General features: G+C 44.6%; 1 protein-coding gene across 2 annotated transcripts; it reads left to right on the plus strand.

Annotated features, from left to right (window-relative positions):
• Positions 1-19: 19 nt before the first annotated feature.
• On the plus strand, positions 20-27,984 carry MRGPRX2 (MAS related GPR family member X2). 2 transcript variants are annotated; one of them, NM_001192450.2, is made up of 3 exons: positions 20-110; positions 19,546-19,752; positions 26,070-27,529. In NM_001192450.2, the coding sequence occupies exons 2-3, from the start codon at positions 19,742-19,744 to the stop codon at positions 27,085-27,087; spliced, it is 1,029 nt and encodes a 342-aa protein (NP_001179379.1). In that variant the 5' UTR covers positions 20-110; positions 19,546-19,741; the 3' UTR covers positions 27,088-27,529. The 2 variants fall into 2 exon arrangements, with proteins under 2 accessions (NP_001179379.1, XP_059738907.1); XM_059882924.1 differs by lacking the exon at positions 20-110 and having other exon boundaries at positions 17,140-19,752; positions 26,070-27,984.

Consider the following 27,984-nt stretch of genomic DNA (forward strand, 5'->3'; position numbering starts at 1 on the left):
CGCGGCCGGGGAGCTCAAGGTCAGAGACGTCGGTAGAGAGGAGCCCAAGAGGAGCTACCCCACGTCCAAAGTCAGAGGCAGCGGTCAAGAGGAGCTACCCCACGTCCAAGGTAAGGAGCAGCGGCTGCGCTTTGCTGGAGCAGCCGTGAAGAGATACCCCACGTCCAAGGTAAGAGAAACCCAAGTAAGATGGTGGGTGTTGCCAGACAGCATCAGAGGGCAAACACACTGAAACCACAATCACAGACAACTAGCCAATCTGATCACACGGACCACAGCCTTGTCTAACTCAATGAAACTAAGCCATGCCCTGTGGGGCCACCCGAGACTAAAGGGTCATGGTGGAGAGGTCTGACAGAATGTGGTCCACTGGAGAAGGGAATGGCAAACCACTTCAGTATTCTTGCCTTGAGAACCCCATGAACAGTATGAAAAGGCAAAATGATAGGATACTGAAAAAGGAACTCCTCAGGTCGGTAGGTGCCCAATATGCTACTGGAGATCAGTGGAGAAATAACTCCAGAAAGAATGAAGGGATGGAACCAAAGCAAAAACAACACTCAGTTGTGGATGTGACTGGTGATAGAGCAAGGTCTGATGCTGTAAAGAGCAATATTGTATAGGAACCTGGAATGTCAGGTCCATGAATCAAGGCAAATTGGAAGTGGTCAAACAGGAGATGGCAAGAGTGAATGGCAACATTCTAGGAATCAGCGAACTAAGAAGGACTGGAACGGGTGAATTTACCTCAGATGACCATTATATCTAATACTGTGGGCAGGAATCCCTTAGAAGAAATGGAATAGCCCTCACAGTCAACAAAAGAGTCCGAAATGCAGTACTTGGATGCTATCTCAAAAATGACAGAATGATCTCTGTTCGTTTCCAAGGCAAACCATTCAATATCACGGTAATCCAAGTCTATGCCCCGACCAGTAACACTGAAGAAGCTGAAGTTGAACAGTTCTATGAAGACCTACAAGACCATCTAGAACAACACCCAAAAAAGATGTCCTTTTCATTATAGGGGACTGGAATGCAAAAGTAGGAAGTCAAGAAACACCTGGAGTAATAGGCAAATTTGGCTTTGGAATACAGAATGAAGCAGGGCAAAGGCTAGTAGATGTCTGCCAAGAGAACGCACTGGTCATAGCAAACACCCTCTTCCAACAACACAAGACTCTACACATGGGCATCACCAGATGGTCAACATTGAAATCAAATTGATTATATTCTTTATAGCCGAAAATGGAGAAGCTCTATAGAGTCAGCAAAAACAAGACCCGGAGCTGACTGTGGCTCAGATCATGAACTCCTTATGGCCAAAATCTGAGTGAAATTGAAGAAAGTGGAGAAACCCACTAGACCATTCAGGTATGACCTAAATAAAATCCCTTATGACTATATAGTGGAAGTAAGAAATAGATTTAAGGGACTAGATCTGGTAGACAGTGCCTGATGAACTATGGACAGAGGTTTGTGACATTGTACAGGAGACAGGAATCAAGACCATCCTCAAGGAAAAGAAATGCAAAAAAGCAAAATGGCTGTCTGAGGAGACCTTACAAATAGCTGTGAAAAGAAGTGAAAAGCAAAGTAGAAAAGGAAAGATATACCCATTTGAATGCAGAGTTCCAAAGAATAGCAAGGAGAGACAAGAAAGCCTTCCTCAGTGATCAATGCAAAAAAATAGAGGAAAACAACAGAATGGGAAAGACTAGAGATCTCTTCAAGAAAATTAGAGATACCAAGGGAACATTTCATGCAAACATTTCATGCAAAGGACAGAAATGGTAGGGACCTAGCAGAAGAGAAGATATTAAGAAGAGATGGCAAGAATACACAGAAGAACTGTACAAAAAAGATCTTCATGACCCATACAATCACGATGGTGTGATCACTCACCTAGAGCCAGACATCCTGGGATGTGAATTCAAGTGGGCCTTAGGAAGCATCACTATGAACAAAGCCAGTGGAGGTGATGGAATTCCAGTTGAGCTATTTCAAATCCTGAAAGATGATGCTGTGAAAGTGCTGCACTCAATATGCTAGCAAATTTGGAAAACTCAGCAGTGGCCACAGGACTGGTAAAAGTCAGTTTTCATTCTATTCCCAAAGAAAGTGAAAAGTGAAGTTGCTCAGTCATGTCCGACTCTTTGCGACCTCATGGACTTAGCCTACCAGGCTCCTCTGTCCATGGGGTTTTCCAGGCAAGAGTTCTGGAGTGGTTTTCCATTTCCTTCTCCAAGGGATCTTCCCACCCCAGGGATTGATCCCAAGTCTCCTGCACTGTAGGCAGATGCTTTACCATCTGAGCCACCAGGGAAGAGCCCAAGATTCCCAAAGAAAGGCAATGCCAAAGAATGCTCAAACTACTGCACAGTTGCACTCATCTCACACGCTAGTAAAGTAATGCTTAAAATTCTCCAAGCCAGGCTTCAGCAATACGTGAACGGTGAACTTCCAGATGTTCAAGTTGGTTTTAGAAAAGGCAGAGGAACAAAAGATCAAATTGCCAACATCTGATAGATCATCGAAAAGGCAAAAGAGTTCCAGAAAAACGTCTATTTCTGCTTTATTGACTGTACCAAAGCCTTTGACTGTGTGGATCACAATAAACTGTGGAAAATTCTGAAAGAGATGGGAATACCAGACCACCTGACCTGCCTCTTGAGAAACCTGTATGCAAGTCAGGAAGCAACAGTTAGAACTGGACATGGAACAACAGACTGGTTCCAAATAGGTAAAGGAGTACATCAGGGCTATATATTGTCACCCTGCTTATTTAACTTATATGCAGAATACATCATGAGAAATGCTGGGCTGGAGGAAGCACAAGCTGGAATCAAGATCGCTGGAAGAAATATCAATAACCTCCGATATGCAGATGACACCACCCTTATGGCAGAAAGTGAAGAACTAAAGGTCCTTTTGATGAAAGTGAAAGAGGAGAGTGAAAAAGTTGGCTTAAAGCTCAACATTCAGAAAACTAAAATCATGGCATCCGGTCCCATCACTTCATGGAAAATAGATGGGGAAACAGTGTAAACACTGCCTGACTTTATTTTTCTGGGCTCCAAAATCACTGAAGATGGTGATTGCAGCCATGAAATTAAAAGACACTTTCTCCTTGGAAGGAAAGTTATGACCAACGTACACAGCATATTGAAAAGCAGAGACATTACTTTGTCAACAAAGGTCCATCTAGTCAAGGCTATGGTTTTTCCTGTGGTCATGTATGGATGTGAGACTTGAACTATAAACAAAGCTGAGTGCTGAAGAATTGATGCTTTGGAACTGTGGTGTTGGAGAAGACTCTTGAGAGTCCCTTGGACTGCAAGGAGATCCAACCAGTCCATCATAAAGGAAATCAGTCCTGGGTTTTCTTTTGAAGGACTGGTGTTGAAACTGAAACTCCAATACTTTGGCCACCTGATGGGAAGAGCTGACTCATTTGAAAAGACCCTGATGCTGGGAAAGATTGAGAGCAGGAGGAGAAGGGGATGACAGAGGCCGGATTGCATCACTGATTCAATGGACACGGGTTTGGGTGAACTCCGGGAGTTGGTGATGGACATGGAGGCCTGGCATGCTGCGGTTCATGGGGTTGCAAAGAGTCAGACATGACTGAGCCACTGAAGTGAGTGAATGAGTGGAGCTAGAAAGCCGTGGAAGGGAGCTGGTCTCTGTGGGGACCCCAGGGCCATGTGCCTCATCCAATGACCCTGTGAGAGCTAAGAGAATTTCATCAGCTATAACAGTCCTTTTGGGGGATTCCCTGGTGGCTCAGATGGTAAAGAATCTGCCTGCAATGCAGGAGACCTGGGTTGGATCCCTAGGTAGGGAAGATCCCCTGGAAGAGGGCATGGCAACACACTCCTGTATTCTTGCTGGAGAATCGCTATGGACAGAGGAGCCCTGCAGTCTACAGTCCGTGGGATCGCAAAGAGTCAGACATGACTGAGAGACTAAGCTCAGTACAGCACATGACAATCCTCTACCTCTTTACAGCCCATGTTTACACAATGTATCTACTCTAACAGAGGCAGCAACAGCAGTGGAAACTCACTCTGCCTGAGGAGCCGGGTCTGGCCTGCTGCTCTGCCCCAAAGACTCACAGGGGCAGACATAGCCTGAGCAGCTCCAGACTCTGTTGCCCTTGGGGGATTGGATTTCAGGCCAAGCTTCAGAGGCTCTGAAGTTGTGGGAAAGGAATTCGATAATAATGTTGATGATGGAGACCAAGATAAGTACGTTCCTGACATTCCTAGGGCTTTTCTCCTGTGCTGAGCACTAACCTGTGTTTGAGGACCTTGCAACAACCCTATAAGGGGACACAACCATCTCACATGTGAGGAAACTGAGGGTCAGTGAGGTTAAGCAACTTCAGTTCAGTTCAGTTGCTCAGTCGTGTCCGACTCTTTGCGACCCCATGAATCGCAGCATGCCAGGCCTTCCTGTCTATCACCAACTCCCGGAGTTCACTCAAACTCACGTCCATTGAGTCGGTGATGCCATCCAGCCATCTCATCCTCTGTCGTCCCCTTTTCCTCCTGTCCCCAGTCCCTCCCAGTATCAGAGTCTTTTCCAATGAGTCAACTCTTCGCATGAGGTGGCCAAAGTACTGGAGTTTCAGCTTTAGCATCATTGCTTCCAAAGAAATCCCAGGGCTGATCTCCTTTAGAATGGACTGGTTGGATCTCCTTGTAGTCAACTAGTAGCAAATTTAAGTTAGTAATCCTTAGATCCAGGATTGGAGACCGGGAATAACCATTCCAGAGGTTGATTTCATAGACACTGCCCTAAACTGGCAGGAATAGCTCACTGCCATCCATGAATAACCATCCAGAAGCAACATGAGCCCCTTTGCCATCCTATTTAATCTGGACCTCTTTCCAGACTTCATGAACGTGAGCCCCCTGCTGGCCGGTCAAGGGTAACACGAGCCCCACAATAATCATCGACTGCCACCTAGTGGCGCCGTGAGGAATGTCACATTTCTTTTCTTTGATTTCATCAGATGTGATACTTCAAAAACCAAAATGTTAAAAACTTGCTTTTTGCTTCTCCCTGCTTCGACATCTCTAAGAATAACTGCAGGCAGATGTTATTCCTATTTTATGAATGATAAGATACAGACCCAAGGGAGTTAAGTAGCTTCTTGAAGACCACATGATGAGGTTTCAGTTCAGTTCAATACAGTCGCTCAGTCGTGTCCGACTCTTTGCGACCCCATGAATTGCAGCACGCCAGGCCTCTCTGTCCATCACCAACTCCCCGAGTTCACTCAAACTCACGTCCATCGAGTCAGTGATGCCATCCAGCTATCTAATCTGTCGTCCCCTTTTCCTCCTGCCCCTAATCCCTCCCAGCATCAGAGTCTTTTCCAATGAGTCAGCTCTTCGCATGAGGTGGCCAAAGTACTGGAGTTTCAGCTTTAGCATCATTCCTTCCAAAGAACACCCAGGACTAGTCTCCTTTAGAATGGACTGGTTGGACCTCCTTGTAGTCAACTAGTAGCAAATTTAAGTTAGTAATCCTTAGATCCAGGATTGGAGACCGGGAATAACCATTCCAGAGGTTTATTTCATAGACACTGCCCTAAACTGGCAGGAATAGCTCACTGCCATCCATGAATAACCATCCAGAAGCAACATGAGCCCCTTTGCCATCCTATTTAATCTGGACCTCTTTCCAGACTTCGTGGATGTGAGCCCTCTGCTGGCCGGTCAAGGGTAACACGAGCCTCACAATAATTATCGACTGCCACCTAGTGGCGCCGTGAGGAATGTCACATTTCTTTTCTGTGACTTCATCAGATGTGATACTTCAAAAACCAAAATGTTAAAAACTTGCTTTTTGCTTCTCCCTGCTTCGACATCCCTAAGAATAACAGCAGGCAGATGTTGTTCCTATTTTATGAATGATAAGGTACAGACCCAAGGGAGTTAAGTAGCTTCTTGAAGATCACATGATGAGGATTCAGTTCAGTTCAATATAGTCGCTCAGTCGTGTCCAACTCTTTGCGACCCCATGAATTGCAGCACGCCAGGCCTCCCTGTCCATCACCAACTCCCAGAGTTCACTCAGACTCACGTCAATGGAGTCAGGGATGCCATCCAGCCATCTCATCCTCTGTCGTCCCCTTTTCCTCCTGCCCCTAATCCCTCCCAGCATCAGAGTCTTTTCCAATGAGTCAACTCTTCGCATGAGATGGCCAAAATACTAGAGTTTTAGCTTTAGCATCATTCCTTCCAAATACAGAAGTAAAGGGTCAGAATCATTTATCTAAAGTGTGACCTTGAGTAAGACATTTTATTATTTATTTTGGTGGACACCAAAAAACCCCCTCTGCTACAATAACAGTTTTTCTTGGCTTTATTTAATAAAAAGTTCCTCCTTTACCCATTAAGTTCCCATGCTAGTTCTACTATACTTCAGTTTGGTATTTGAGTGAATCTTTCTGGGCTGTCCTTTGCAATCCACTGATCAATCTGTCTCTCTCTAGGTCTGTACCATATAGTCTTAACTGCTACAGCTTTATACTTAAGTACAGGTCCCCCACCTTAAGCTTCTTTTTCCTAAGCATATTATCTATTTTTTATGTTTCTTTTTAAATTTAAAAATCAGTTTATCAAGCTTCACATAATTCTATTGAGATTTTTATTGGAGTTGCATTGAATATGTAGTAGAGAAAATAAAGAGAATTCATATCTTTATAATATTAGATTTTCCTGTGCATGAACATGAACAGTATTTACTTGGATAATCTTTAATGTCATTCAAAATTGTTTTTTTTGTTTGTTTGTTTCTACATAGAGGGTTGTATATGCTTTGCTTTAGATTTATTCCTAATAACATTTTTGATGTTATAAATGGTTCTTTTTAAAAGTTATGTTTTTTCCATTTAATTAATTTATTATTAGTTTTTAATTTATTTATTTTAGTTGGAGGCTAATTACAATATTGTAGTGGTTTTTGCCATACATTGATATGAATCAGCCATGGGTTTACATGTGTTCCCCATCCTGAACCCCACTCCCACCTCCCTCCCCATCCCATAAAAGTTATGTTTTAAATATTTTTCTACTAATACAAAAATAATCATTTTATAATAAAAGGCTCCTTATAACCATAAAGACTAATATAACTACATTATCTTTTGTTATTGTTTACCTGGTGAATCTTTTTCCATTTCTTTTAATCTCTTTCTATCCTTAGGTTTTAAATTAATATCTCATAAACAGCGTATTATTGGATCTCATAGATTGCATTGATAACGTAAGATAGCATGTGAAGAAGTAGGGGGCGCTGCTGTTTACTCAGGACCGAAGATCCCAAGACAAGATAGATTCTGCTCTCACCACAGTACATATCCATCCACCATACAAGGAACATAGCCATGCTTAGGGGTGGGCCACAGAGGTAAGATGGGGACAGAGCCACATGGCCACAGAGAGCTTGCCAGGCTGAGGCTGGATGCGCACACATGCGTGTGCACGCACACACGCACACACACAAGCTCTGGCTCTGGGCACCCAGAAGCGAGGGAGCTGTGCAGATTACAGCTGCCCTGCTCTGAAAACAGCCACCAGCAGAAACAGACACTCAGGACACACGACAGTAATGAGTCCCGGGCTTGAGTGACAGGGTAGCCAGAAGAGGAGGACCTCAGAGAGGCAGCACTTGAGGCTGACAGGGGCCAGAGTGCAGAAGAAGGTGGCCCAGATGACAAGGCGGAGCTCTAGGAGCACAATTTTCATCCAAGACTTCATGGGTAAAGGCTCAGAGAGGTTATGGGAAAGGAGGAGGCCATTGGGAGAGGACAGTGCAGGAGAAGCCCACTGCATCTGACCCTCGACCACTATGACGATGAGCTAGTCAGCAGAGCCCAGGCCCAGGCCCCCTGGAAAGCCATCAGAAGGGGTCCTCGTTTTAGAGATCCCCTGGGGCTAGAGTGGAAGCCATCAGAGAACTCCTCTAGGGCCAGAGTACTCAGGCAGCCCAGAGTGGTTGGATTCACAGTCAGGGACCTTTTTTAGAACACACACAAAAATGAGCAAATGCATTGGAATCTTCTTGTCACTGATTGAAAACGATCAGATCAAACAGGAAAAATCAACCAGAGTAGCACTGAGTTAATCCAAGCCTACTAACTACACACACACGTGTCTCCATAATATAACAAACACTAGGACAACAGAATGGGAAAGACTAGAGATCTCATCAAGAAAATCAGGGATACCAAGGGAACATTTCATGAAAAGATGGGCACAATAAAGGACAGAAAGGGTATGGACCTAACAGAAGCAGAAGATATTAAGAAGAGGTGTCAAGAATACACAGAAAAAAAAAAAAAAAAAGAATACACAGAAGAACTTCTGTGAGAAGTTCAAAAAAGATCTTCACGACCCAGATAATCACGATGGTGTGATCACTCACCTAGAGCCAGACATCCTGGAATGTGAAGTCAAGTGGGCCTTAGGAGGCATCACTATGAACAAAGCTAGTGGAGGTGATGGAATTCCAGTTGAGCTATTTCAAACCCTAAAAGATGATGCTAAGAAAGTGCTGTACTCAATATGCCAGCAAATTTGGAAAACTCAGCAGTGGCCACTGCACTGGTAAAGGTCAGTTTTCATTCCAATCCCAAAGAAAGACAATGCCAAAGAATGTTCAAACTACTGCAAAACTGCCCTCACCTCACACACTAGAAAAGTAACGCTCAAAATTCTCCAAGCCAGGCTTCAACAGTATGTGAACCACAAAATTCCAAATGTTCAAGCTGGATTTAGAAAAGGCAGAGGAACCAGAGATCAAATTGCCAACATCTGCTGCATCATAGAAAAAGCAAGAGAGTCCCAGAAAAACATCTACTTCTGCTTTGTTGACCATGCCAAAGCCTTTGACTGTGCGGACCACAACAAACTGGAAAATTCTGAAAGAGATGGGAATACCAGACCACTGACCTGCCTCCTGAGAAATCTGTATGCAGGTCAGGAATTAGAACTGGACATGGAACAACAGACTGGTTCCAAATCGTGAAAGGAGTACATCAAGGCTGTATATTGTCACCCTTGCTATTTAACTTATATGCAGAGAACATCATGAGAAACGCTGGGCTGGATGAAGCACAAGCTGGAATCAAGATTGCCGGGAGAAATATCAATAACCTCAAATATGCTGATGATACCACCCTTATGGCAGAAGGTGAAGAACTAGAGTCTCTTGATGAAAGAGGAGAGTGAAAATGTTGGCTGCTGCTGCTGTTGCTAAGTCACTTCAGTCATGTCTGACTCTGTGCGACCCCAGAGATGGCAGCCCACCAGGCTCCCCCATCCCTGGGATTCTCCAGGCAAGAACACTGGAGTGGGTTGCCATTTCCTTCTCCGATGCAGGAAAGTGAAAAGTGAAAGTGAAGTCACTCAGTCATGTCCGACTCCTAGCGACCCCATGGACTGCAGCCTACCAGGCTCCTCCATCCATGGGATTTTCCAGGCAAGAGTACTGGAGTGGGGTGCCATTGCAATATTCAGAAAACTAAGATCATGGCATCTGGTCCCATCAGTTCATGGCAAATAGACAGGGAAACAATGGAACCCATGATAGACTTTATTTTGGGGGGCTCCAAAATCACTGCAGATGGTTATTGCAGCCATGAAATTAAAAGACACTTGCTTCTTGGAAGGAAAGCGATGACCAACCTAGACATCATATTTAAAAGCAGAGACATTACTTTGCCAACAAAGGTTTGTCTAGTCAAAGCTATGGTTTTTCCAGTAGTCATATATGGATGTGAGAGTTGGACTATAAAGAAAGCTGAGTGCCAAAGAATTGATGCTATTGAATTGTGGTGTTGGAGAAGACTCTTGAGGTCCCTTGGACCGCGAGGAGATCAAACCAGCCCATCCTAAAGGAAATCAGTCCTGAATATTCACTGGAAGGACTGATGCTGAAGCTGAAAGTCCAATACTTTGGCCACCTGATGCGAAGAATTGACTCACTGGAGAAGACCCTGATGGGAAAGACTGACAGCAGGAAGAGAAGGGGACGACAGAGGATGAGATGGTTGGATAGCATCACCGACTTGATGGACATGAGTTTGAGCAAGCTCCAGGAGTTGGTGATGGACAGGGAAGTCTGGCATGGGGTCACAAAGAGTTGGATATGGCTGAGCCATTGAACTGGACTCAATTGAGGACTTTACTATGTGATGTTCACTCCTTATAAGCAGGGTCCACGAGAGTGCCCTGCACAAAGCAGCCATTCAATAAATACCTGTGGATGAATTTACATGATGCTCGGAGGAAAAAGAAATTCCAAATGAGGAAAATTAGAGCACTGATTGTCCCAACTTTTTCATTTCTAGAATCCCCAGCCAGTGTTACCTGACAGCAGATCTGAATCACTGACGGCTGGAAGGACATGGAATGAAGGACCAGACAGGAGCTGGCTCTCCCCACTGAGATGATTTTGGCCATAGGCTTCCCCAACCACACCGCTGCTCAGGAGCCCTAGGGCTCCTGTCTCCATGATTCGCTGACTTTCGGAGGAGCCTAACCCTTGAATGAGCAAGCACAGATGGACGTAAAAGACAAAGGAATGGGAAGAAAAGAATTCAATAAGCCTTCTTTCTCCTCTACTTCAGTAGAAAGTCAGCTCATAGCTGCCTTGAAGCAGGAGGCCCTTCCTGCAGCCCCTGACTCTGTAGGAGACTTCGGGTCCTCTGGCTCGGATCGCCCAGGAGAAGGGCTCTTCACACCTGCTGCCTTACCTGGTGTTACCAAGAGTCTGAGAAGCTGTGTGATTCCCTATGCAAGGATCACGTCAGTTCTCACGAGGGAGTCCCAGACCTCCTGCCCTCCTCAAGCTCTCCCCAGCTTACTGAAGCCTCTTTCCTTCCCTGAAGCCTTGCAACTGTTTCTCCCTCCATCCTACCAGTTCAGACTAACCTTGATCCAGCATCCCAAGGCAGGGCCACCAAGGGTCATTCTGATTATGCACTCATGGTCCTCCATCCCTGGTCAAGAACAGCCAAGATTGGCAAAGCCCACCCTCCAAAAAGGTTTTTATAGAAAGGATCTTGCAACCCAGAAACTGTCCCCACCCCCAAGTCCAGCACATTCTGTTTCCACTTTCTTGGACACCCCTGGGATTCTCTGCATTCACAGTGGCCTGGTCCTCACTCTCGCAATACACTGCTTCCCAAATAGTACAGGACTTGGAAACTAATGTAAGCCAACTCCAGGTACATTCTACTTCCCACAGGGCTGGGCTTCTTACCTGTTGGGTACATTTTATTATTTTTAATATATTTATTTATTTGGCTGCACCGGGTCTTAGTTGTAGCATATGAGATCTAGTTCCCTGATTAGGGATCAAACCCTGGCCCCCTGTATTGGGAATGGAAGTCTTAGCCACTGGACCACCAGGGAAGTCTCATGTTGGGTGCATTTTAAAGTAGTGGCTCAGATGGTAAAGCATCTGCCTGCAATGCAGGAGACCTGGGTTCGATTCCTGGGTCAGGAAGATCCCCTGGAGAAGGAAATGACAATCCACTCCAACATTCTTGCCTGGAAAATACCATGGACAGAGGAGCCTGATAGGCCACAGTCCATGGGGTCGCAAAGAGTACGACTGAGCGACTTCACTTAACCTGTCAAATATTCTTTGCCTTCATTTTGGCTTGCTTCTCCACTGTCAGATGTTCCTCACAGTGAAGCCTTTAAAGTTCTCTGCCCAGAATCACTTCCCAATTCTCATCTCTCCAACTTGTCTATTCAATCACTAATTCACTCATGCTTTCAGGCACAAATGCATGCATTTCTAGTAAAAAAAAAAAAAAATTGCTGAGCATTGGGTCAGGCACTACTGCAGGCCCTGGGACTCAAAGATGTGTTCATTCTTCTCAAAGACCTCGTAGTACAACAGGAGAGAATCGTGTCCTCAGATGCTTAAAGTACAGTGTGATAAAAGCTTTAATATGGACATATCTGTGGCTGTGTGAGCAGAGGGCAGACAGAAATAAGATTCATTATGGGACATTATTGGTTCAAATAACTATTCCTGGAGCTGGCAAGAGAGGCTGGCTCCAGAAACAGTGGGATCCAGAGTCCAAATGACATCATCAGGATATTTCCCCTCTCCTGGTTTCATTGTATCTGCTTGGCTTTCGGTGGCTGGTAATAACTGCATGGCATGGAATGAGACCAGGGATGAGCCCCCCTCTTCCAAAATATATATCTGTGCAAGTTCAAGTAGTAAAATCAGCTACACATGCACACACACCCTCCCCCCAACACATACTCCCCAACAAAACTGTCCTTTATAGGGACTCTGTAAATGACACTCGCCTGCATTCTCAATTCTAATGGAAAGAATTCTAACATAAACTTTAGGGCTGTGGATAGGGGCCTAGATTGCTGAGCGTATCACAGTTACGGAAAGGGGAGCCTCTGGGAACCATTAAGGCCCTAATGGATGTGAGTCATCCCGGGATGAAGCTTGGCCTGTCAGAGATTCCCATCTGAGGTCTCCAGTCTCTTTGGTACAAAACAAATCCAAGGAGAGAGGAGGGTACATGAAGAAGCCTCCACAGGTACCAAAGATTTTCATTTTAGATTCATCACAGCTAGAAAGCATCTCATTTTAAAGATAAGGGATTAGGACAAAACAGATTCCACAATTAAAAGGATCTAACTGGAAATACATTACATGTTACAAAACAGCATAAATAGTTGGATACTTTGTGTGCATGAATCTGAGTATTCATGCAGTTGTTTCCATATAGAAGTCTAACTAGAGATTTGTATTTTCATCTATATTCTCTATATTCTCCTCTCAGTAGCCTGAGAGGATTTTCTGAAACACAGAGCTGATCAAGTTACTTCCTCCCTTAAATTCTTTAAGTCAACCCCCTTGGCTCTCAAAAGGAAACTGATATTTCCTATTATGGCTACTTTAAGCTCTGCATGATGTAGCAGGGCTAGAAAATAGAGTTTTTAGACAACCCAAAGTTGGGAAGTTAAACAAGGGTGCCCCATGAAAAACTGGGACCTCAAAAGACTAAACCTAAGTGTATTTCTCATTAGTAAAAAATAAAACCACCAAGAAATTGTTTGACCAAGCTTGGATCTAGGCAAACCAAAATTTTCTCTGGAGAATTTGTAGTCACAAGAAAGACTGTGGCCCAAACTCATATGACCTGTGGTCTCACTAGAGCTACAAATGCCAGGTGAGGTTTCTGGGGACATCCTGAGAGATGAGAGCCATGCTGGGAAGTTCCCCCAGTCCATCAGCAAAAGAAAACACAAGTTCTTTTCTGGAGGAACTCAACTATAATTCAGACCTGAAAGAATTCCCACAGATAAAGTCCCAAGGAAAGTGAGCAGCTAACAGTCTAAAATTACAAATACACAAAGAAGCAAATCACCATCACAAAGTGACAGAGGAAACACAGTAAGGTCAGGCACACAGACTCCAGCACTGGGGTTTTCAGATAGAGAGTTTTAAGACTGCTAGGCTTCATAGGGTTACAGACATAAAAGAGAATTGACAAGGTGAATCAGCATCAAGACCAGGCCAGAAACTGACCAAGCAAATATCGAAACAGAGTCTCAAGCAGATTATCTAGAAACTAATAATATAAAAATTGAATTTAAAATTCAGTGGATGGATTTAAAATCTGTGTCTAATCTTCTGTAAACAGAAGATTAGACACAGAGGAAAAGAGACTAGAAACCTAGAAGATCCACCTGTAGAAATTATCAAGAAGGCAGAAGAAAAGTTATGACCAACCTAGATAGCATATTCAAAAGCAGAGACATTACTTTGCCAACAAAGGTCCATCTAGTCAAGGCTATGGTTTTCCCAGTGGTCATGTATGGATGTGCGAGTTGGACTGTGAAGAAAGCTGAGCGCCAAAGAATTGATGCTTTTGAACTGTAGTGTTGGAGAGGACTCTTGAGAGTTCCTTGGACTGCAAGGAGATCCAACCAGTCCATTCTGAAGGAGATCAGCCCTGGGTGTTCTTTGGAAGGAATGATGCTAAAGCTGAAACTCCAGTACTTTGGCCACCTCATGCAAAGAGTTGACTCATTGGAAAACACTCTGATGCTGGGAGGGATTGGGGGCAGGAGGAAAAGGGGACGATGGACGATGAGATGGCTGGATGGCATCACCGACTCAATGGATGTGAGTTTGAGTGAACTCCGGGAGATGGTGATGGACAGGGAGGCCTGGCGTGCTGGGATTCATGGGGTTCGCAAAGAGTTGGACACGACTGAGCGACTGAACTGAACTGAACTGAACCTAGGAGCCAAACAGACAGAAAACAAGAAAGAGATGTTAAGGGATATGGAGAATAGAAAGAGAAACACTAAAATGTGTTGGATGAAACTTCTAGAAAGAGGTAATAATAAAAATGATTATAAAAGCTAGCAAATATATAGTATTTACCATGTGTCCCTGTTCTAAAGGAAAGTGAAAGTGAAGTCACTCAGTCGTGTCCGACTCTTTGTGACCCCATAGACTGTAGCGTATCAGGCTCCTCTGTCCATGGAATTTTCCAGGCAATAGTACTGGAGTGGATTGCCATTTCCTTCTCCAGCAGCTCTTCTCAACTCAGGGATGGAACCCAGGTCTCCCACATTGTAGACAGACGCTTTACCATCTGAGCCACCAGACTGTTATGCAATTAACTCACTAATGTTCACGAGAAAACCTTTCTTTTTTACCTTTTCTACCTACTTTTATTTCATTACTAACTCTTTCTTTCTTTCCTATTTTGCATCTCTTATCTTCCATTCCTTGAAATACATTCTTCAGAAGTTCCTTTTGTGAGAGTCTTTGTGGGGTTAATGCCTAGTTAAAAAGAAAGGTAGGTAATAATGTCATCCGCACTTTATAGATGAGGAATAATATCATCCCCACTTCACACATGAGGAAACCGAAACAGAGAAGTTACAACATTTGTCCAAGGTCTCATAGAGACGCCAAGTAGCTTGGCTCCAGAGTTTGTGGTCTCAACCACTATGTAATCTATGAAGAAATAATAGCAGAAAACCATCCAGAAATACTAAATGACAGTAATCTTAAAGTCCAGGAAACATCATAAACCCAGAATGTGATATAAAGAGAAAGCCACTAGACACATTTTGATGACAGTGTACCACATGAGAGAAAAAAGAAAAGCTCTTAGGAAGGAAGAAGGCAGATCACTGAAAGTGACTGGCAACTTGACTGATGGCCAGTCTCACAAGAATAACATTGGCAGCCAAAGACAGTGGATCTCCAATGTGCTGGAGGGCAGTGACTGTCACCCTGTGATGCCAGCCTGAAAAAAACCACGTCCAGAAAATAAGGGTGAAACAATGACATTTGCAGACAGAAAAAAACTAGGGCATTAACCCCACAAAGACTCTCATGAAAGGAACTTCTGAAGAATGTATTTCAAGGAATGGAAGATCAGATGCAAAACAGGAAAGAAAGAGTCAGTCAGTCAGTCATGTCCAACTCTTTGCATCCTCATGGTCTGTAGCCCATCAAGCTAATCTGTCCATGGGATTCTCCAGGCAAGAATACTGGAGTAAGTAGCCATTCCATTCCACTGGGGATCTTCCCGACCCAGGGATCAAAGCCGGGTCTCCTGCATTGCAGACAGATTCTTCACTGCTGAGCCACCAGGGGTGAAATGAGAAGTTGAACAAAAACACACTAGTTTTATGGGGATACATTTGAAGAAACACTCACTATTTAAAACTTTTAATAAATATTTAATGTCTTGGAGGGGAGGAATACTGGAGCACAGTTGACTGGAAGGAAGGGGATAGAGGTTAAAGCTTTTAAGTTCCTGGTGTTCATGAGGAAAGACAGTTGAACAGTTTGTCCACTGCACCAAACAAAGAACAGGGCAAAGCAGGGAATGAGGACTAAGACAGAACCCGCTGGTCAACCCTTGTGTCCAGGTGCAGGGCTCTGACTACAGAGATAGCAGCCTACTTCCAGACAAATTAGAAAAAAACATCTTCTGTAAAGCCAGTGACATTCTAGGCAGTACCAAAGAACTTCATCTTCTGCTCCCATCTTTTGAGAAATCTTTTTCAATGGGAAGGTTTAGAGACCTGTTCCTGCAAAGCTGGTGACTGTGATGACTGTTGGCCAGGCTCCCAGGGTTTCAGCCACGTCTCTAGCCAGCATAGATTTGTAAAGTCTGATAAGCAGCTTCCCTTGGGGGGCCAAGTTTTGCCTGGGAGTGCCAAGCACACAAGAGTGCCACTTTCCTTGCTCACTCTCGAAGTGTCAAACTTTAGAATACTTGAAAACGTGAAGGTGAAGATATCTTGGTAGAGTTTCTGTGAACATTCACCATCATGCGTATGACATTTTTTCTCATGCTTGATTAAGAAACATGGGTTTTGTAGGAACTGAGTTGGTCATTTTCTTACTAGGCTGTGAAAATTCTCTCTTAGTAATGTGTCAGAAATACAGACATACACAATAGATAATTTTGCCCAAAATATGCATTATAAATACTTTCCCCCAGTTTGCTGTTTGACTTGCTTACAGTGACCTTTTCCATGAAGAAAAATTATTTTTAATTTTCAATTATTTTTATTCAATGTTTTTATGATTTCTGAGTTTTGTGTCATGTTTAGGAAAATCTTCCCCAATCCAGAGTTATAAAAGAATTTCCCTGTGGTCACCAAAGGGGAGAGGAGAAGGGAAAGTGATGGACTGGGAATTTGGGATTGATAGATGCAAACTATTACATTTAAAATGGATAAATAACAAGGTCCTAATGTACAGCACAGGGAACTATATTCAATACCTTGTTTAAAACCATAATGGAAAAGAAAATAAAGAAACTGAGTCACTTTGCTGTACAGAAGAGATTGGCACAACATTGTAATTCAACTATAATTCACTTTTTTTTTTAAAAAAAGGACTATTCCTCCCCTACCAATCAGAGAATACCAAAGTATTTATAGTTAAAACAAAATTCTTTGAACACACACACAAAAAGAATTTTCCCATGTCTTCTTCTGACTCTTTTTGCTTCTCTTATTTATATTTAAATACACAATCCATTTTAAAGTTAACTCAGGGAACTCAAACAGGGGCTCCGTATCAACCTAGAGGGGTGGGATGGGGAGGGAGATGAGAGGGAGGCTCAAAAGGGAGGGGATATATGTATACCTACGGCTGATTCATGTTGAGGTTTGATAGAAAACAGCAAAATTCTTTAAAGCAATTATCCATCAATTTAAAAAAAGTTAACAAGGTGTGAATATGAGCTATGGTCCCTAAGGCATTTCACTCTAGATGGCTTCTCAGTTGCCCAGTAACCTTTACTGATTTATTATTTTTATTATTTTATCTCTACCTGCTCCCATTCTAAATGGCCCCTTTATCATATCCTGGATTCCACATGCATGTGTGTTTGATTCCTGAGACTCTCGGTCCTGCTGCCTCAATCTCTCTGCCTATTTTCATGTTAGCACCTCACTGTATTCACCAAGGCTTTCGGGTATGTTCTAATCTGGTAGGGCTGACCAGTCCTCATTTCTTTCTTTTTCTCTCCAGAAGTAGTTGAGGTTTCCTTTGCCTTTTTTCTCACTTTTTTTCATACCTAGGAAAGCTAGTGTTTTCTGTGCAGAAATTTTGTCCCCACTCATCTTTCTGAGCAATCTGTCTTTGTGGTAGCGTCTCAAGATGACTCTCTGAGGTTGTCCAGGTCTCCTATCACACCATTCTCTCCAAAACTCACGTTCTTCCAATTATCCAGCCTCAACATCCACAGGAACCATGCCTGTCGGGATCAGCCAGGACTCCCTATGTCAGTTCTTAGTCTTCATCTTAGTCAATCTCTTGGGGAGGATTGATGCTGTGGCTCACTCGCATGTTCTAGAATAGCCTCTCTGTTCTGTCTCTGGGATACTTTCCTAGCTTACTACTCCTTCAGCAGCTGCTTTTCACTACTGTGTTGGCCGAGTCCTCCTCTTCTTCTGGGTCTCTGGAGGTTGGAGGCCCCAGTGTTGAGTCTCAAACCTCTTCTCCACGAATACTCACTCCCAAGGAGGAGCTCCCCAGCTCCTCTGGAATGTAAGGGGCACAGTCTCGTGCATCACCATCATCACATCTTCAGGCCTGAAACAGTGCCCTGGCACAGCATATGCACACAACAGTGCTGGGTAAATGAATGAATGAGTGAATACACTTCTCTGGTTGCTTTAAATGCTTCATAGTTAAGTTTCCAAAGGAAACCACAAGTAACTCAATGTGGAGGCAGGATGGGCACATGAAAGGAAGTCACAGGAGCTAAGACTGAAAATACTGGCTGGGCTCTGCTGCTGCTAAGTCGCTTCAGTCATGTCCGACTCTGTGCAACCCCATAGACGGCAGCCCACCAGGCTCTGCCGTCCCTGGGATTCTCCAGGCAAGAACACTGGAGTGGGTTGCCATTTCCTCCTCCAATGCATGAAAGTGAAAAGTGAAACTGAAGTCGTTCAGTCGTGCCTGACTCCTAGCGACCCCATGGCAGTCTAAAAAAAATCTAGCTGGACTTCCTTGGTGGTGCAGTAGATAAGAATTTGCCTGCCAACCCGGGGACATGAGTTCAATGCCTGGTCAGGGAAGATCTTGCATGCTGTGGAGCAGCTAAGCCCATATGCCACAACTATTGAGTCTGTGCTCTAGAGCCTGGAAGCTGCAACTGCTGATGCCCACATGCCCTAGAGCCCATGCTCTGCAACAGAAGAAACTACCACGATGAGAAGCCTCCACACTGCACCTAGAGAGAAGCCTGCACAGCAACGAAGACCTAGCACAGCCAAAACTAAATACATTATTTCTTTTAAATAAATAAACTATATAGAACTAAAAAGATAAAAGCTTTTTTTTTTAAACCTTTAATAAAAAAAGAAATACAATCTAGCTAACAAATATCACGATGTAGAGGGAGAAAGGTGACAGAGTACAGGCGGTATGCTAAATTCCTTATCTTTTATAAGGGAACTCAATATACCCTGTTGTTGATATTCATAAATAAAAATATAAATTTTTTTTTTTTTACTATATAAAGCTATAACATTTAATATCTAAAAGAATTAAGAATGGAAACTGGACCTTGTTTGCTACTGGGAAATGAGATTAGGAGAGATGTTACTTTTCATTTTTGCACCTTAGTCTATGGCCACACAATGCTAAATGCACCCAATCTAGTAATTTTATGCACCTTGGTATCATTTGAAATAAAATTAATGTGCATTCACTACTTCTGTGATTAAGTTTTAAAAGATCAAGTGAGCCAGGCCACGCAGGGCCTTAAATGCCAAGCAAACCGTTCTTTAGCTACAGACGCTCATGTTACTTGGTAGGTCGGCATCTTGCGCAGGCTCACAGCAAGCAGCAAAAGGCTTTAGGACAGCCCTTCCTCACAGGGAGGGGGACCGAAGAGGGCAGGATGGGTACAGAGGCAGAGGTCAGTGATTGGAGTCAGGGCAAATAAAAATATCTCGTGAGCTTTCTTGTCTCTCTCATCTCCAGGACCTCTCATTTGCCAGTTCCCCTCCGGCAGGAAATCGCAGGGCCTTTCGGCATCTTGCTGAGCCTCCCTGGGCCACCAGGCTTCTCTCCTGCTCCTGCAGGCAGCCACACATCCAGAGGGTGGAAAAGCATTGTCTGCCGTTTGTCAATCCCAGCAAAGCTATTTCTTTTCTACTCACTACCTCCAGCAAGAAGAATGGCGTCAAGGTAAGAATTTGCTCAAGAACTATCTCCCATCAAAGGCAGATTTGTCTCCTCTTGAGTCCACACTCTCGTGAGTTCATGTTGGGGTAGGGCAGGCAGGGGGCACAGGCATCCATCAGCAACAGTCAGGAGACAGGAAGCTCCCAGTGGAAGCTTTGGCTGCTGGTAGCTTGAACTATGGGAGAGCCCAATAGGGTCAAGCAGGTTCTTCCTGCTTCTGTTCCACTTCCCTATACGCTGGTCTTCTCTCCAAACATTCAAATCTGTTTATGAAGAGAACTATTTTGTGAATTCTAATTTAGGGAGGGAGGTGGCACATGGGCATTGAAAAGTTAAATTGCGGCTGATAACCTCAGGCATCACTGATTTGCTTGCTGCTGCTGCTGCTAAGTCAGTTTAGTCGTGTCCGACTCTGCGAGCCCAGAGACGGCAGCCCACCAGGCTCCCCCGTCCCTGGGATTCTCCAGGCAAGAACACTGGAGTAGGTTGCCATTTCCTTCTCCAATGCATGAAAGTGAAAAGTGAAAGTGAAGTCGCTCAGTTCTGTCCGACTCCTAGTGACCCCATGGACTGCAGCCTACCAGGCTCCTCTGCCCATGGGATTTGCCAGGCAAGAGTACTGGAGTGGGTGCCATTGCCTTCTCCGGATTTGCTTGCTAGTCAATGTTATTTTATTTTGTTTGTTTTGTTTCTTGTATCCTGGTATCTGGCCTTGTCCCAGTAGAAAATACAGGGCATAATCTATGATGGTAATTTAGGAGAATTTAACACAAGTGGGCACAGCTAAGGGATCTGAACCCCACCCCCCACCCCCAACCAAGACCAAGTCTTCATAGGGAGCTGTTACTCTTGCTGGGCCTGATGGGGAAAAGGAAGAAGCTACCAGAACCCAGGGGGGGCTCTGGCTGGAGCTGTAGTTGTCACTCTGGTTTTAAGAAAGGGCCACCAGACAGGGGCTATGTCCTCAAGTAGCATAACACTGCCAACTTCCATCTCACAGCCTGGCGGGGAGGCAGCCAGGGAGCTCAAAACCCCAATCACTCTCTTCTGCCTCCTCACTCTCCAGCCTCCCGTCAGCATGGCCCTTTCACTGGAAGCAAACGGGAGGCAGAGAGAGGGAGGCCATCAGCTAGGCACTGATACATCTCCTCCCGGAATGCAGAGATGGGTACAGAGGAAGGAAGGGGGACGATGGCCAAGGGTGAAAACCTGTCTCTCCCAAGGCCTCCTCACGGTCCCGGGACTGGGTCAGTTTCTCATTGTATCTCCTCAGTTTGTTTCTTTGACCGTTGGCTTGCACCTCTATTTACTGTCACTTCTTTGGAATAATCTCTCACCATCATCAGAGATCGGCTTCCCGGGTGGTGCTCCCTATCTGTCAGTAAGGAATTCACCTGCCAGTGCAGGAGACACAAGAGACATGGGTTCGATCCCTGGGTCAGGAAGGAGGGCACAGCAACCCACTCCAGTATTCTTGCCTGGAAAATTCCATGGACAGAGGAGCCTGGCAGGTTACAGTCCATGGGGTCACAAACAGTCAGACACGACTGAAGTGACTTAGCATGCACATATCATCAGAAATGCCTTGAGAATGTATTCATGGGGTTTTTATTTTGAGGTAGGGGTACACAGGCACTTATAAGTATTGAGTTGGCCAAAACATTCGTTCAGGTTTTCCATACTATCTTATGGAAAAACTCTAATGAACCTTTTGACCAACCCAGTATTTTCAGTTTGCAATTTCGGTTTCTCTAGAGAAAAATCCATAATAAGAGTGACTTAACCTGTGTCCACCACAGAGAGCTAGGCACTGGGCACACACCAATGCATGGAGAAAAGCATTGTCTGTCCTTACAAAGCTCACACATGGGGCCCTTTCTAGCTCAAGAGGCCTCCTGACCCACTCACACCTGTCATAGCAAGAGCTCTTCATGACCCTAAATCATGACCTCCTTTCTTCCTAGGGGGTGCATTCCTCTTAGTCACAACGATGGCCCCCACAGCATGACTTCCTGGCCCTAGAAGGTTATTTCAGTCCCAGACAGAAGGAACGCTGAGCTCAGAGTCCTTTGGTCACCCTCACATAATTTGTCCATACTTTTCTCCTCCTGCCTCTCTGCGGACATGACATGGCCTGGGAAGCTGACTGGAGGGGACATTCTCATGTCATTAGAGGGTCGTGTTGCAGTAGAGAGAGCCCAGGCAATAGAGTCAGAGAGTTGCTGTTGTTGTTCAGTCGCTAAGTTGTGTCTGACTCTTTCCGACCCCATGGACTGCAGCACATCAGGCTTCCCTGCCCTTCGCTATCTCCCTGAGTTTGCTCAAACTCATGTCCATTGAGTTGGTGATTGCTAACTAGCCAGCTCATCCTCTGCCACCCCTTTGTCTTTTTGCCTTCAGCCTTCCCCAGCATCAGGGTCTTTCCAGTGAGGCAGTTCTTCGCATCCGGGGGCCAAAGTATTGGAGTTTCAGCTTCAACATCAGTCCTTCCAGTGAATATACAGCGTTGATTTCCTTTAGGATTGACTGGTTTGATCTCCTTGCTGTCTGAGAGACTCTCAAGAGTCTTCTCCAACACCACAGTTCAAAAGCATCAATTTTTTGGCACTCAGCCTTCTTTATGGTCCAACTCTCACATCCATATGTGACTACTGGAAAGACCATAGCTTTGAGTATATGGACCTCTGTCAGCAAATTGATGTCTCTGTTTTTTAATATGATGTCTAGGTTGGTCATAGCTTTTTTCCAAGGAGCAAATGTCTTTTAGTTTCCTGGCTGAAGTCACCATCTGCAGTGATTTTGGAGCCCAAGAAAAGAAAAATCTGTCACTGCTTCCACTTTTTCCCCTTCTGTTTGCCATGAAGTGATAGGGTCAGATGCTATTATCTTAGTTTTTTGAATGCTGAGTTTTAAGTCAGCTTTTTCACTCTCCTTCTTTACCCTCGTCAAGAGGTTCTTTAGTTCCTCTTCACTTTCTGCCATTAGAGTGGTATCATTTGCATATTTGAGGTTGTTGATATTTCTCCTGACAATCTTGATTCCAGCTTGTGCTTCATCCAGCCCAGCGTTTCACATGATGTACTTTGCTTAAGTTAAATAAGCAAGGTGACAATATACAGCTCTGTTGTACTCCTTTCTCAATTTTAAACCAATCACCTGTTCCATGTCTGGTTCTAACTATTGCTTCTTGACCTGCATACAGGTTTCTCAGGAGGCAGGTAAGGTGGTCTGGTATTCCCATCGCTAAGAATTTTCCACAGTTTGTTGTGATCCACACAGTCAAAGGCTTTCATGTAATCAACGAAGCACAAGTAGATGTTTTTCTCAAATTCCCTTGCTTTCTCTATGATCCAGCGAATGTTGGTAATTGGTCTCTGGTTCCTCTGTGTTTTCTAAACCTTGTACATCTGGAAGTTCTCGGTTGTGTACTGTGGAAGCCTAGCTTGAAGGATTTTAAGCATAACCTTACTAGCATGTGAAATGAGCACAATTGTGCGGTAGTTTGAGCATTCTTTGGCACTGTCCTTCTTTGGGATTGGAATGAAAACTGACCTTTTCCAGTCCTGTGGCCACTGCTGAGTTTTCCAAATTTGCTGGCATATTAAGTGCAGCACTTTAACAGCATCATCTTTTAGGATTTGAAATAGCTCAGCTGGAATTCCATCACCTCCACTAGCTTTGTTCATAGTAATGCTTCCTGAGCCCCACTTGACTTCACACTCCAGGATGTCTGGCTCTAGGTGAGTGACCACACCAGCATGGGTATCTGGGTCATTAAGCCGTTTTTTGTACAGTTCTTTTGTGTATTCCTGCCATGTCTTCTTAGTCTCTTCTGCTTCTGTTAGGTCCTTACTGTTTCTGTTCTTTATCATGCCCATCACTGCATGAAATGTTCCCTTGATGTCTCTAATTTTCTTGAAGAGATCTGTAATCTTTTCCATTCTATTGTTTTTCTCTATTTCTTTGAATTTTTCATTTAAGGCCTCCTTTCTATTCTCTGGAATTCTGCATTCAGTTGGGTATATCTCTCCCTTTCTCTCTTGCCTTTCACTTCTCTCCTTTCCTCAGATACTTGTAAGGCCTCCTCAGACAACCATTCTGCCTTCTTGCATTTCTTTTTCTTTGGGATGGTTTTGGTCACTGATTCCTGTTCAGTTCAGTTCAGTCGCTCAGTTGTGTCCGACTCTTCGCGACCCCATGAATCGCAGCACACCAGGCCTCCCTGTCCCTCACCAACTCCCGGAGTTCACTCAGACTCATGTCCATTGAGTCAGTGATGCCATCCAGCCATCTCATCCTCTGTCGTCCCCTTCTCCTCCTGCCCCCAATCCCTCCCAGCATCAGAGTCTTTTCTAATAAGTCAACTCTTCGCATGAGGTGGCCAGAGTACTGGAGTTTCAGCTTTAGCATCATTCTTTCCAAAGAAATCCCAGGGCTGATCTCCTTCAGAATGGACTGGTTGGAACTCCTTGCAGGCCAAGGGACTCTCAAGAGTCTTCTCCAACACCACAATTCAAAAGCATCAATTCTTCGGCACTCAGCTTTCTTCACAGTCCAACTCTCACATCCATACATGACCACAGGAAAAACCATAGCCTTGACTAGATGGACCTTTGTTGGCAAAGTAATGTCTCTGATTTTTAATATGCTATCTAGGTTGGTCATAACTTTCCTTCCAAGGAGTAAGCGTCTTTTAATTTCATGGCTGCAGTCACCATCTGCAGTGATTTTGGAGCCCAGACAAATAAAGTCTGACACTGTTTCCACTGTTTCCCCATCTATTTCCCATGAAGTGATGGGACCAGATGCCATGATCTTCGTTTTCTGAATGTTGAGTCTTAAGCCAACTTTTTCACTCTCCACTTTCACTTTCATCAAGAGGCTTTTTAGTTCCTCTTCACTTTCTGCCATAAGGGTGGTGTCATCTGCATATCTGAGGTGATTGATGTTTCTCCCGGCAATCTTGATTCCAGCTTCCGCTTCTTCCAGCCCAGCGTTTCTTATGATGTACTCTGCATATAAGTTAAATAAGCAGGGTGACAATATACAGCCTTGATGTACTCCTTTTCCTATTTGGAACCAGTCTGTTGTTCCATGTCCAGTTCTAACTGTTGCTTCCTGACCTGCATACAAATTTCTCAAGAGGCAGGTCAGGTGGTCTGGTATTCCCATCTCTTTCAGAATTTTCCACAGTTTATTGTGATCCACACAGTCAAAGGCTTTGGCATAGTCAATAAAGCAGAAATAGATGTTTTTCTGGAACTCTCTTGCTTTTTTGATGATCCAGCAGATGTTGGCAATTTGGTCTCTGGCTCCTCTGCCTTTTCTAAAACCAGCTTGAACATCAGGAAGTTCACCATTCACGTATTGCTGAAGCCTGTCTTGGAGAATTTTGAGCATTACTTTACTAGCATGTGAGATGAGTGCAATTTGTGCGGTAGTTTGAGCATTCTTTGGCATTGCTTTTCTTTGGGATTGGAATGAAAACTGACCTTTTCCAGTCCTATGGCCACTGCTGAGTTTTCCAAATGTGCTGGCAATTTGAGTGCAGCACTTGCACAGCATCATCTGTCAGGATTTGAAATAGCTCAGCTGGAATTCCATCACCTCCACTAGCTTTGTTTGTAGTGATGCTTCCTAAGGCCCACTTGACTTCACATTCCAGAATGTCTGGCTTTAGGTGAGTGATCACACCATCATGATTATCTGGGTCATGAAGCTTTTTTTGTACAGTTCTTCTGTGTATTCTTGCCACCTCTTCTTAATATCTTCTGCTTCTGTTAGGTCCATATCATTTCTGTCCTTTATCCAGCCCATCTTTGCATGAAATGTTCCCTTGGTATCTCTAATTTTCTTAAAGAGATCTCTGGTCTTTCCCATTCTGTTGTTTTCCTCTATTTCTTTGCATTGATCCCTGTACATTGTTACAAACCTCCGTCCATAGTTCTTCACACACTCTATCAGATCTGATCCCTTGAATCTGTTCATGACCTCCACTGTATAATCATAAGAGATTTGATTTAGGTCATACCTGAATGGTCTAGTGGTTTGCCTTACTTTCTTTAGCTTAAGCCTGAATTTTGCAATGAAGAGCTCATGATCTAAGCCATAGTCAGCTCCAGGTATTGTTTCTGAGTCAGAGAGAACTGGGTTTAAATATTCCAGGTCTCCAGGGCTCTGTGGACTGCAGTAAGTATCTGAATCTCTGCAAGCCTCCAGTTCCCTCCTCTGTGACACAGGGACAGTAACTCCCACCTAGCAGGGTGGCTGTGAGAATGGATGATCACACGGCAGGTGCTTTCACATGTTTGTGTTCCCAGGAACACCAGCGGAGGGTTTCTGAGCTTGGATCCAACCATCACAGCCTGGGAGACAGAATTCACACTCATGAATCACACTGATGAGGACCATCCTCAAACTTTCAGCACGGTGACCATGACCCTGTTCGTCCTGACGGCCATCATTGCCCTGGGAGGACTGGCAGGAAACGCGGTTGTGCTCTGGCTCCTGGGCTTTCATTTGCGCAGGAATGCCTTCACCGTCTACATCCTCAACCTGGCGGCAGCCGACTTCCTGTGCCTCTGCTGCCAAGTTATAGATTCCCTGGAGGCCCTCATCGCCTGCTGCAGCGCCAGCTCCATCCCCAGCTTTTTCACCTCTGTGATGACCTTCGCCTACCTGGCGGGCCTGAGCTTGCTCAGCGCCATTAGCACCGAGCGCTGTGTGTCCGTCCTGTGCCCCGTCTGGTACCGCTGCCACCGCCCCACACACTTATCAGCCATCGTGTGCACCGTGCTCTGGGCCCTGGCCCTGCTGCTGAGTATCCTGGAGGGGAAGTACTGTGGCTTCCTCTTAACGGATTTTAGCCATCTTTGGTGTCAGGTGTTTGATTTCATCGCTGCCGGGTGGATGATGTTCTTATTTGGGCTCCTCGCTGGGTCCAGCCTGGCCCTGCTGCTCAGGATCCTGTTTAAGTCCCAGTACATACAGCTGACCAGGCTCTATGTGACCGTTGGGCTCACAGTGCTGGCCTTCCTGCTCTGTGGCCTGCCCTACGGCATCCTCTGGTTCCTCTTAATCTGGATTCAGGATGATTTGTTTGCCATCCCCTGTCACAACTGCCTGGTTGTCTTTGGTTTGTCCTGCATCAACAGCTCCATCAATCCCATCATTTACTTCTTCGTGGGCTCCTTCAGGCAAAGGCAGACAAAGAAGCGAGGGCAGCAGACCCTCAAGGTGGTGCTCCAGCGGGCCTTGGAGGACATATCAGAAGTGGGTGAAAGCGAAGGCTCCCTTCCTCAGGCAACCCTGGAGCTGAGAAACAGTCTGGTGTCCTGATTCAGAGTCTCTGCCTTGGTCAGACACACTATGGCTTTGAGCGACAACTTTCTCTCTATTACTTCGGGAGGATCTCTTAGGTTCTCTCAGCCTCTGGACCCACCCTGACTGTAAAACGGTTTAACAAATCATCTGGGTGGTGAGGATTAAGGGAGATGGTGCCTGTCGCCCAAGCACTGCGTGCAGTGTCTTCCGGACTGTCTTACCCAGGGGTCTTCACCCCACCCCACGGGAGCTTCGCCAGCTCTGGGTTCCAGGACTGTTTCCACTTATGAAGAATCCCACCTTCATCAGAAGTTGAACGCAGTGCATGAAAGGTCTTAAATTTCTTTGGTCACTGCACTTGGTAGGGATTAAATATGACATTTTTGACCAGTTTCTTACAATCTGTTACTTTCTTACAATCAGTTTTTATACAATGAAAAGAATTCAATTTCCATCCAGCCCCAAAGAGTAGTCTTTGATTTTGCCAGGCCTCAGAATGACTCCCAAACTGAATAAATGTTTAATGAATAAATGACTTAATGAATGAAAAGATGAATTTTTAAGTCCAGCCTGTGCTAAATCTCCATTTACCAGATTTGAATCCCATCTTTAAGTTTGTTGCTTTCAGCATTTTCAACTTTTTCAAGCATGAAGTTTTATAACCAGATAAATCAATAATAAAGCATATCTGAGGTTTGAGGTGGGTCATCTTCCTGTGGTTTCCTTCTACTTACCATCCAGCAGAATCCGACACGCACACCTTCTCACTCCTATTCCTTCATCTTTGCCCTGGAGCTCACTAATCCTTCCTGCACGTTTCCAATGTGTCTTAACTAGACTCTGTTCTCCGAGAACAGGATCTGTGTCAGATTTACCTCCTATTTCAAAGAGCTCACAGCACTGATTTTAGGA

This window comes from Bos taurus, chromosome 29, assembly GCF_002263795.3.
Source record: "Bos taurus isolate L1 Dominette 01449 registration number 42190680 breed Hereford chromosome 29, ARS-UCD2.0, whole genome shotgun sequence".
Classification (NCBI taxonomy): domain Eukaryota; kingdom Metazoa; phylum Chordata; class Mammalia; order Artiodactyla; family Bovidae; genus Bos; species Bos taurus.